The 12,391-nt window shown below is 32.9% G+C and overlaps 1 protein-coding gene across 1 annotated transcript; it reads left to right on the forward strand.

Annotated features, from left to right (window-relative positions):
* Positions 1 to 4,947: 4,947 nt before the first annotated feature.
* Positions 4,948 to 7,793, forward strand: LOC131607546 ((3S,6E)-nerolidol synthase 1-like). Its single transcript, XM_058879539.1, has 6 exons — positions 4,948 to 5,330; positions 5,421 to 5,793; positions 5,896 to 6,114; positions 6,209 to 6,350; positions 6,513 to 6,761; positions 6,896 to 7,793. The coding sequence occupies exons 1-6, from the start codon at positions 4,949 to 4,951 to the stop codon at positions 7,181 to 7,183; spliced, it is 1,653 nt and encodes a 550-aa protein (XP_058735522.1). The 5' UTR covers position 4,948; the 3' UTR covers positions 7,184 to 7,793.
* Positions 7,794 to 12,391: the final 4,598 nt, after the last annotated feature.

Consider the following 12,391-nt stretch of genomic DNA (forward strand, 5'->3'; position numbering starts at 1 on the left):
CAACTCCGTTCGACGCTCAATCCACCCCTGATCATCCTTATGCAACCTCCGAAGTTGTTTTCTAAGCCAATACTACTCTAAGAATGAAGTTGATGGTGTTGGGACTCAAAAATACCCAACCCATAACCTAAAAATGTGATTTTTACCCCTTTTAACGAGCTGCTGTCTTAGCAGGTCCGCTTAGCGGACCCCCTCCGCTCAGCGGACTCAAAATTGCATCCAGACTCTGATTTGCTCCGCTGGAGCTCCGCTCAGCGGACCCCCTCCGCTCAGCAGACTGACAGCAAAAGTGAAATCTTGTTTTCGCCATAAGTTGAGAACCGTAACTCCGAATTGCGCCCGATTCGAAGCTTGGAAAGCTTATTCAATGCTCTATCCAATAATGAATGAATGGAAACCAAATTGAATATTTTGATCATCCTTATTTTGAGTCTTTGGAAGTCCGCTTGATGGTGGCTAAGTGGGCTTGCACCAAAATTGTGAAATTGAAGCCGTGCCTTTGACACTTTATTCCTCAAGGCTCCAATAAGCATGAATACCTATGAAAACAAAGGAAAAACTATCAAATGGTATAAAAGTATATGAAAATACAACTATTTACAAAGTATACGTATTTATACACAAAACGGGGAATTATTCAAACGGTATTAACAAAAGTATCGATAAGTGCCACTATTTACATACTCAAAATATCGACATTTTGGAACTTATCAAACTCTCCCCAACTTGAAACTTTGTTTGTCCTCAAACAATGTCAAATAAATCAAAGAATCAAAAGTAATAAACCAAAGAATTGTGAATCAACAAGTTTTGAAAACCAAAAACAAATGTATGGTTTAATACAAAAACATATAAACAAAGTAAATACTTACCACTATCCTACAACGACAACATGTAAACGAAACGCATCTTAAGTACAAAAAGCATACAAAACATTCTAACACAATACATGCTCACTTCATGAATCACACCTAGCAAAATTACATCAATGGATGAAGAACATACAAAGGTGAGGGACTTTTAACACTCATCCAACAATCTTGCAAACAAAAGATTAAATTATGCATTCATCCAAAAATCACATTGAAGATACAAAAGTTTGTTTTGTTGTTGAAAATGGAATCTAAAGGAATTTTGTATTTAAATTTTTATTTATTTTTTATAAAGTTGCATGAGCACCACTAAATATACCAAAACATTATTTCGGATTAAACTCTAGACCAACCGTTGGTACTCATACTTATTTAAATTGTAATTTATTTAATTATTTAATTTGGTGATCATTCAACTAAATTGTTAATTGATAAGTAGTTTATATGATTATATATTAAATATTTAAAAATAATCATGTGGAAAATTATATCCTTTTCACTTTGATTGTGACACGTTCTGACAAGTTATACTATTACTACTATATTACAAAAAAATTGGATACAATACTTTATAAATTAAAATATATTAAAAATATCTAAATTGGATTTGGTTTTTGATATATACTATAGGGAATTTTTTTTCTCTAAGTCTTATATTTTCAACGACTTCTATTTTTCTCTTAATTGAGAAGTTGAGGGTCTAGCCAACTGACTAGGAGCAGAGTAAAATTCATTTATAGAATTCAGAGAATGTCTTCCAGACATAGATCTAGGTATTCTAATAATTCTTTTAGAGCTAAAATTTATCTCTAGATCTCCTTCACTTGATTGAATTATTTGATCAACATCCTTATTAGGGATAGGTTTCAGTTCAATGGCCTGAGGGAGGTTCTAGGTTTCTAGGAAATTAATTTCATCCCATTTAAGCAACCTATTAGTTGCAACATTAGAGGTTAGCAGATTTGTTTGAACTAAAGTAGTAGTTCTACGAAACGATATTTGTTTAGCTTTAGGTTTTAAGGTGGTAAGGACTTTGTAATAAACCCTATACCATATAGCCATAATTTTACTACCAGGTTTGAAATTGTAACCATTAGTATGGATAGTTAATTGGAGAGCGTCTAATAAATTTTTATCAGACATTGATAAGCTTATATTAGGAGAGACATCAAAATAAACTGGTCCATGACACATACTCGTTTCAATTAAAGCAGTTAAAGATTGTTTAAAATATTTACATCTACCATCCCTTATATATCCCAGGATGCTAGTATTTAATCCTAGCAAAGTCAAAGGTTTAACAGCAACTTGTATTAAACCAACATGGATATAATTATATTTTTAAAAGGAAGTAAATCCTTTTTCGTTAAAAGTTTGATTGTCTGAGTACTTTTAGAAATTTGAATAGTTTGTTCTAAACTTGCTACAGCAAAATGAGATAATATATATATTTTGCCAAATTTATAAATTTGATTTGAAGGTACAGATGGAATTGTCCATTTATTAAGTATATCCAGTTTTTTTTGGACATTCCATGAGTTCTTCATGCTTAATCAAATTATTTTGATGATTATAATGCCAAAAACTTATCTTGGAAGAAGTCCCATGCAAGAATCTTTTCTTGGACCATGCAAGCATATTTTCTTGGACCATGCAAGCATATTTTCTTGGACAATGCAAGCATCTTTTCTTGGAATAGTGAAAGAAAATTTTCTGCTTTTGTAAAAAAGTTTGTTTTGTTGTTGAAAATGGAATCTAAGTGCATTTTGTATTTAAATTTTTATTTATTTTTTATAAAGTTGCATGAGCACCACTAAATATACCAAAAAATTATTTCGGATTAAACTCTAGACCAACCGTTGGTAGTCATACTTAATTAAAATGTAATTTATTTAATTATTTAATTTGGTGATCATTCAACTAAATTGTTAATTGATAAGTAGTTAATATAATTATATATTAAATATTTAAAAATAATCATGTGGAAAATTATATCTTTTTCACTTTGATAGTGACACGTTCTGACAAGTTATACTATTATTACTATATTACAAAAAAATTGGATACAATACTTTATAAATTAAAATATATTAAAAATATCTAAATTGGATTTGGTTTTTGATATATAATATGGGGAATTTTGTTTTCTCTAAGTCTTATATTTTCAACGACTTCTATTTCTTCTCTTAATTGAGAAGTTGATGATCTAGCCAACTGACTAGGAGCAGAGTAAAATTCATTTATAGAATTCACAGAATGTCTTCCAGACATAGATCTAGGTATTCTAATAAATCTTTTAGAGCTAAAATTTATCTCTAGATCTCCTTCACTTGATTGGATTATTTGATCAACATCCTTATCAAGGATAGGTTTCAGTTCAATGGCCTGAGGGAGGTTCCAGGTTTCTGGAAAATTAATTTCATCCCATTTAAGCAACCTATTAGTTGCAACATTAGAGGTTAGCAGACTTGTTTGAACTAAAGTAGTAGTTCTAGGAAACGATATTTGTTTAGCTTTAGGGTTTAAAGTGGTAAGGACTTTGTAATAAACCCTATACCATATAGCCATAATTTTACTACCAGGTTTGAAATTGTAACCATTAGTATGAATAGTTAATTGGAGAGCGTCTAATAAATTTTTATCAGACATGGATAAGCTTATATTGGGAAAGACATCAAAATAAACTGGTCCATGACACATACTCATTTCAATTAAAGCAGTTAAAGATTGTTTAAAATATTTACATCTACCATCCCTGATATATCCCAGGATGCTAGTATTTAATCTTAGCAAAGTCAAAGGTTTAACAGCAACTTGTATTAAACCAACATGGATATAATTATAATTTTAAAAGGAAGTAAATCCTTTTTCGTTAAAAGTTTGATTGTCTGAGTACTTTTAGAAATTTGAATAGTTTGTTCTAAACTTGTTACAGCAAAACGAGATAATATATATATTTTGCCAAATTTATAAATTTGATTTGAAGGTACTGATAGAATTGTCCATTTATTAAGTATATCCAATTTTTTTGGATATTCCATAAGTTCTTCATGCTTAATCAAATTATTTTGGTGATTATAATGCCAAAAACTTATCTTGGAAGAAGGCCCATGCAAGCATCTTTTCTTGGACCATGCAAGCATCTTTTCTTGGACCATGCAAGCATATTTTCTTGGACAATGCAAGCATCTTTTCTTGAAATAGTGAAAGAATATTTTCTGCTCTGTAAAAAAGTTTGTTTTGTTGTTGATAATGGAATCCAAGTGCATTTTGTATTTAAATTTTTATTTATTTTTTATAAAGTTGCATGAGCGCCACTAAATATACATAAAAAAATTATTTCGGATTAAACTCTAGACCAACCATTGGTACTCATATTTAATTAAATTGTAATTTATTTAATTATTTAATTTGGTGATCATTCAACTAAATTGTTAATTGATAAGTAGTTAATATGATTATATATTAAAATATTAAAAAATAAACATGTGGAAAATTATATCTTTTTCACTTTGATAGTGACACGTTCTGACAAGTTATACTGTTACTACTACTCCCTCCGTCTCATAATAAGTGTCTTATTTGCATTTTTTCCCTGTCTCAAATTAATTGTCTATTTACAATTCCAATGCATCAATCATTATTATTTTTCCACTATTATACCCCTATTTATTAACTTTCACGCTATTAAACTACTATTAAATGGAGATTTCTAATAAATGATATTATTTTTTTTACTAAAACCAACACATTCAATCATTTTCTTAAAAACCGTGCATTGCTCAAATAAGATATTTATTATGAGACGGAGGGAGTATATTACAAAAAAATTGGATACAGTTATTTATAAATTAAAATATATTAAAAATATCTAAAATTTAAATAAATAAAATATATTTTAAATATTAAAAAGTTAAATTATTTATTAAATAATTAAATATAATAAAATAAATTGGTAAAATATTGAACATTTTGTGATAGATAGAAAAAATATAGCATGGTAGATATATGTTCTATCATGAATCCTATATATAGGTGTTGCTAGTGACCACTTGACTAAACTATATTTCTTTGCCATGCATTTCAAACTCTGTCTATCCTCTTTGAAACCACAAATTGTCTCAACAAATCCACAAATTCTCAAACATGAATCTCTTTCCAAGTGGAACATTGATAGTGTTGAAATAGAAAGGCGCAAGGCACTCATAGATATGAGCAACACTAATTATCCTTCCGAGAAACTTGAGGTGGTTAGGTATGGACTTAAGAATGTTAATGAAAATTCATTGAAAGGTTTGTACATGGTTGATGCCATGCAACGACTAAATATTGATTACCACTTTCAAGAAGAAATTGAAGCATTCATAACAAGAAAATATATGAGTCCTCATTGTGATCTTCATGAATCCGCACTTCGCTTCAGACTATTAAGACAACAAGGTCACTTTATCTCTTCAGGTTAGATTTTACACAAGTGAGTTTGCTTTTTTTTTTTTATAATTAATATTAGGAGACTAATATATTTGTTATTGGAAATTAACATTACAGAGGTGTTTAACAAGTTCAAAAATAAGAAGGAAAAGTTCAATCCAAAATTAGGTGAAAATATCAAAGGAATGATAGATTTGTTTGAAGCCTCTCATCTAAGCATGGAAGGGGAAGATATACTTGATGAAGCTGAAGAATTTAGTAGGAGGATCCTAAATGGAAAATTGGCACAGCTGGATAATCTTGAAGCTATGTTTGTAAAGAGAACATTAGAATATCCTTTTCACAAAAGCTTGCCTTTGTTCAATGCTAGAAAATTCCATGGTCACTTATATGGCACAAATGCATGGTTTGGTTCTTTGCAAGAATTGGCAAAAATAGATTTCACTCTGCGGCAACAATTATACCATCAAGAGATTGCTCAAATTTCCAAGTATGCATGCTAAATAATTTTATTAAATATTTTATTTTCTCATATTTTAAAAAAAATAAGTTATTCCTCACACAATTCTGTACTTTTCATTATTATGAACAGATGGTGGAAAGAACTTGGTTTAGCCAATGAGTTGCCTCTCATTAGAAATCAACCTCTTAAATGGTACATTTGGTCATTGGCATGCCTCATAGATCCTACCTTATCCAAAGAAAGAATCGAGCTCACAAAACCAATATCTTTAATCTATATAATTGATGATATTTTTGATATTTATGGAACTCTGGATGATTTAACTCTTTTTACCGAAGCAGTTTCGAGGTAAATTGCATGATAGTCGCTTATTACATTTCTAAGATGAAAATAAAAATTAAATAAAATGAATGATTGATTGATTAATAATTGTTGAGTGCAGTTGGAATATTGACACAGCTATGGAGAAACTACCAAATTATATGAAAACATGTTTCAAGGTTCTTTATGATCAAACAAATGAAATAAGCTTCAACATCTATCAAAAGCATGCATGGAACCCCAGAGATTCGCTTCGAAACGCAGTAATTAAAAATAAGTTTATATACATATATTAGTATTAATAGTCTATATATATATATATATATATATATATATATATATATATATATATATATATATATATATATATATATATAGCATTCTTGTAATTAAAATACAAAATTTTAAACATTTTTTTCATGCAGTGGGAGAGTTTGTGCAAAGCATTTCTAGTCGAAGCAAAGTGGTTTGCTTCAGGGAAGTTGCCAAATGCTGAAGAGTATTTAAAGAATGGGATAGTAAGTTGTGGAGTGCATGTAGTGTTGGTTCACCTTTTCTTTCTTTTAGGGAAAGGAATAACCAAACAAAATATTGAAAAATTAGACACAATCCCACCCATTATTTCATCTCCTGCTACAATTCTCCGACTTTGGGATGACTTGGGAGATGCAGAGGTAAACACATTTTATGATGTTATTTGTTAAAATATATTGCATATAGAAAATACATTGATATTATTTAATTTGTTGTATATATTGAGTACTAATTAATATTTTTTAAATTTTTTTATGACAAAATATATATAAAGGACGAGAATCAACAAGGAAAAGATGGATCATATGTGAGTTGTCTAATGATGGACCAGCCAGAGTATTATTGTAAGAGAAAAGCAAGAAACGAGGTTATTAGTAAAATATGCAATGCATGGAAAAGCATCAATAAAGAGTGTCTATTTGATAGCCATTTCAATAAAGAATTTAAAAATGCTTCACTAAATCTTGCAAGGATGGTACCATTGATGTATAGTTATGATGATAAACACTCCCTTCCATTGTTAGAGGATCAAATACATTCCTTACTTTATGATCAAGTTTAATAAGATATATTGTACTCTTGGAATTAAACTCAAAACTTTGAGTAATTCTTTATCGCTACATAATGATAATGAAAGAAGGAATAACGAAAGTTTGAAAAGAAAGGTGAATTAAGGTTTGAGCAAAATAAGAGGAGTATTAGAAGTGTGCATTCTATATATTCCATTATACTTGTACTATTCTGTTCTATATAGGTTATGCAGTTAAAATAGTTGGTTAGGTGGTTAAAAGTTTGTTACATTAAAGTTACTTGCTATGCCTAGTATATAATACTAGTAACTATTGTATTGTAAGTTGTGAAGTTTACACACAAAAAGATATTCAATCATAATGTAGAGCATTTTACAATTCTAGTATGGTATCAATCGCCTCCGATCCTTTCTCTTCTGCTACTCTTCTTTTTTTCCATCATCATCTTGCTTGAGTTCTGAGCTTCAGAGAAGCTCCGATCTTATCCTCTTGCACCTTCATCTTCACCATCAATTGCGGCTTCAACTGAACCAAATACACCACTTGGATCGTTTTCAAACTCCACAAATCATAGCGTCTTTGGACCGAAACTATCCATCAAGCTTCAGGAGAACAACTTTCTCCTATGGATAGAATGTATCATCCTCTCCCACAAACTTCACAAATTCGTGGCAAATCCGACAATCCCTCCGATCTTCAAATCCGATGATGATCCCATTGCTAACAAGGTTTGTGAAGAATATGAAACCTGGATCGTTCAAGATGAAGCTCTTTTCAAGTATTGGCAAAAATAGATTTCACTGTGCGGCAACAATTATATCATCAAGAGATTGCTCAAATTTCCAAGTATGCATGCTAAATAATTTTATGAAATATTTTATTTTCTGATATTAGAAAAAATAAGCTGGTCCTCACACAACTCTGTATTTTTCATTATTATGAACAGATGGTGGAAAGAACTTAGTTTAGCCAATGAGTTACCTTTCATTAGAAATCAACCTCTTAAATGGTACATTTGGTCATTGGCATGCCTCGTAGATCCTACCTTATCCAAAGAGAGAATTGAGCTCACAAAACTAATATCTTTAATTTATAAAAAAATGAAATAAAAGAACAAATCAAATTGATTGAGCAACAGTTTAAAAAAAGAAGTGTGTAATGATTTACCAAATGCTTTTTGGGATAGAAAGATGTTAGAACAAGATTTGTTCTTATCAATTATCTTAGTTTTGATGATAACAATAATATGAATTTTGCTTAAGATAATATGGTACTCTAATCCAATGCAATTTCCCTTTCAGGAAATATATAAAGAGTACGCATAATTCAGCGCTCAGAAGATGTGTCTCGAATGGTTCAGCATGCAACATCAGAACATGGTCTGGCAAGACATCAGAAGATGGTCGAAGCAGAATCAGAACATGGGTCTATGGAAGCATCAGAAGAACATGAGATCAGAAGCACTGAAGATCAGAAGATGGTATCACGCTCAGAAGCACTTCAAGGTCAGAAGATCAGAAGATGCTGTGCACCAAGCTGTTTGACTCTGATGATATTCAAACGTCGTATTCACAAACATCAGATCAGAAGGAAGTACACGTGGCAGACTACGCTGACTGACAAAAGGAACGTTAAAGCTACTAAAGGCTACGTCAGTAGACACAGCGTGAACAAGGCTCGAGGTAGTTGACAAAAGCGTATAACATTAAATGCAAAGCTGTACGGAACACGCAAAGCATTAAATGCATTCAACGGTCATCTTCTCAACGCCTATAAATATGAAGTTCTGATGAGAAGCAAGGTTAACGATCCTGAACAAAGACAATTCAAATTAACTTGCTGAAACGCTGTTCAACTCTAAACTCAGAATCTTCATCTTCATCAAAGCTCACTACATTGCTGTTGTAATATCTTAGTGAGATTAAGCTTAAATTGTAAGAGAAATATCACAGTTGTGATTATCGCTTTTAAGAAGCATTTGTAAACTCTTGAATAGATTACATTAAGTTGTAAGGAACTAGAGTGATCAGTTGATCAGTATACTCTAGGAAGTCTTAGCAGTTAGCTGAGCAGGAAGTCTTGGCAGTTAGCTGAGCAGGAAGTCTTGGCAGTTGGCTGAGCAGAAAGTCTTAGGAGTGAACTAAGCCTAGAGTGATCGTGTTGATCAGTAGACTCTAGAAAAGTCTTAGGAGTGAACTAAGCAGTTGTTCCTGGAGTGATCAGGTTGTGATCAGAAGACTCTGGAAGACTTAGTTGCGGCTAAGTGGAAAACCATTGTAATCCGTGCGATTAGTGGATTAAATCCTCAGTTGAGGTAAATCATCTCTGCGGGGGTGGACTGGAGTAGCTTCGTTAACAGCGAACCAGGATAAAAATAATTGTGCATTTTATTTTTATCACTCAAGATTTTAAGTCACACTTATTCAATCCCCCCTTTCTAAGTGTTTTTCTATCCTTCAATTGGTATCAGAGCGCCGGTTCTAAGGTGCAAGCACTTAACCGTGTTTATAAAAGATTCAGGAAGAGAAAAACGCTTCATCTAAAAGATGGTTGATGAAAGTGAAAGGACTATACCTACACCTGCATCTACATCTGGCTCTGCTGAGCAATACAACGGTAACAATGGTTATACTAGACCGCCGGTATTTGATGGTGAAAACTTTGAATACTGGAAAGATAAACTGGAAAGTTACTTTCTGGGTCTAGATGGTGATCTATGGGATCTTCTGATGGATGGTTACAAACATCCTGTAAATGCCAGAGGCGTAAAGCTGTCAAGGCAAGAAATGAATGATGATCAAAAGAAGCTTTTCAGGAATCATCATAAATGTAGAACTGTTTTGCTGAATGCTATCTCTCATGCTGAGTATGAGAAGATATCTAACAGGGAAACGGCCTATGACATATATGAGTCCTTGAAAATGACTCATGAAGGAAATGCTCAAGTCAAGGAGACAAAAGCTCTTGCCTTAATCCAGAAGTATGAAGCCTTCAAGATGGAGGATGATGAAGACATTGAAAAGATGTTTTCGAGATTTCAAACTCTTACTGCTGGATTGAGAGTTCTTGACAAAGGATACACCAAGGCTGATCATGTGAAGAAGATCATCAGAAGCTTACCCAGAAGATGGGGTCCGATGGTGACTGCATTCAAGATTGCGAAGAATCTGAATGAAGTTTCTCTGGAAGAGCTTATCAGTGCCTTGAGAAGCCATGAGATTGAGCTGGACGCAAATGAGCCTCAAAAGAAAGGTAAATCTATTGCATTAAAATCTAATATCAAGAAATGCACTAACGCTTTTCAGGCTAGAGAAGAAGATCCTGAAGAATCAGAATCTGAAGAAGAAGATGAACTGTCCATGATTTCCAGAAGGCTAAATCAACTCTGGAAGACCAAGCAAAGGAAGTTCAGAGGCTTCAGAAGTTCAAGGAAATTTGAACGTGGAGAATCTTCTGATGAAAGAAGATTTGACAAAAAGAAGGTCATGTGCTATGAATGCAATGAGCCTGGACACTACAAGAATGAATGTCCAAATCTTCAGAAGGAAAGTCCCAAGAAAAGGTTTCATAAGAAGAAAGGTCTTATGGCAACCTGGGATGAGTCAGAAGATGATTCAGAAGATGAGCAGGCCAACTGTGCGCTGATGGCGACAGAAGATGACGGATCAGAATCTACATCAGAATCAGATTCTGAAGAGGTATTTTCTGAACTTACTAGAGATGAGTTAGTTTCCGGTCTAACTGAACTTCTGGAACTCAAGTCTCAGATTAGTCTCAAATACAAAAAGCTGAAAAAGCAATTTGAATTTGAAACAAAGAAGCTTGAGTTGGAGAATTCTGAATTAAAAGAAAAACTTTTAAAATTATCCAATAATGTTGGATCTCCTTCTGATTCAGAAAAATCCACTCCTAGTCTGAACCATATTCTGAAAGAATATGATTTAAGTTTCAGAAAGTTCTTATCTAGAAGTATTGGCAGAAGTCAGCTAGCTTCTATGATATATGCTGTGTCTGGAAACAAAAGAGTTGGCATTGGTTATGAGGGTGAAACCCCATACAAACTTGAACCTGTTGATGAAATGAAAATTACATACAAGCCATTGTATGATCAGTTCAAGTATGGCCACTCTCATGATATTAGGCACACCTCACATGCACAAAGTTTTCACATAACACACACTAAGAAGCATGTGACACAACCTAGGAAATATCATGAAACTCACATTAAGAATTATCATGCTGTTCCTCCTATTGCTTATAATGTAAAACCCAAGTTCAATCAGAACTTGAGGAAATCTAACAAGAAAGGACCCAAAAAGATGTGGGTACCTAAGGATAAGATTATTCCTATTGCAGATATCCTTGGCTGCAAGAAGGACAAAGCACAACATGTCATGGTACCTGGACTCTGGATGCTCGCGACACATGACAGGAAGAAGGTCTATGTTCCAAGACCTGGTACTTAAGTCTGGAGGAGAAGTCAAGTTCGGAGGAGATCAGAAGGGCAAGATAATTGGCTCTGGAACTATAAAGTCTGGTAACTCTCCTTCCATTTCTAATGTACTTCTTGTAGAAGGATTAACTCATAACCTCTTATCTATCAGTCAATTAAGTGACAATGGTTATGATATAATCTTTGATCAAAAGTCTTGCAAGGCTGTAAATCAGAAGGATGGCTCAATCCTATTTACAGGCAAGAGGAAGAACAACATTTATAAGACAGATCTGCAAGATCTTATGAGTCAGAAGGTGACTTGTCTTATGTCTGTTTCTGAAGAGCAGTGGGTCTGGCACAGAAGATTAGGTCATGCTAGTTTGAGAAAGATCTCTCAGATTAACAAACTGAATCTCGTCAGAGGACTCCCTAATCTGAAATTCCAATCAGATGCTCTTTGTGAAGCATGTCAGAAGGGCAAGTTCTCCAAACCTGCATTCAAGTCTAAGAATGTTGTTTCTACCTCAAGGCCATTAGAACTCTTGCACATTGATCTGTTTGGCCCAGTCAAAACAGCATCTGTCAGAGGAAAGAAATATGGATTAGTCATCGTAGATGATTATAGCCGCTGGACATGGGTAAAATTCTTGAAACACAAGGATGAGACTCATTCAGTGTTCTTTGATTTCTGCATTCAGATTCAATCTGAAAAAGAGTGTAAAATCATAAAGGTCAGAAGTGATCATGGTGGTGAATTTGAGAACAGATCCTTTGAAGAATTCTTCAAAGAAAATGGTATTGCCCA

The sequence above is a fragment of the Vicia villosa genome, linkage group LG5 (assembly GCF_029867415.1).
Source record: "Vicia villosa cultivar HV-30 ecotype Madison, WI linkage group LG5, Vvil1.0, whole genome shotgun sequence".
NCBI classification, from domain to species: domain Eukaryota; kingdom Viridiplantae; phylum Streptophyta; class Magnoliopsida; order Fabales; family Fabaceae; genus Vicia; species Vicia villosa.

Excerpts from the sequence above, each read along its gene's own strand:
- LOC131607546 (XM_058879539.1), top strand. The coding sequence starts at position 4,949 with ATGCATTTCAAACTCTGTCTATCCTCTTTGAAACCACAAATTGTCTCA. Across the intron at positions 5,331-5,420 it reads AGGTCACTTTATCTCTTCAG|AGGTGTTTAACAAGTTCAAA; the intron begins GTTAGATTTTAC and ends TTAACATTACAG. Across the intron at positions 6,762-6,895 it reads ATGACTTGGGAGATGCAGAG|GACGAGAATCAACAAGGAAA; the intron begins GTAAACACATTT and ends ATATATATAAAG.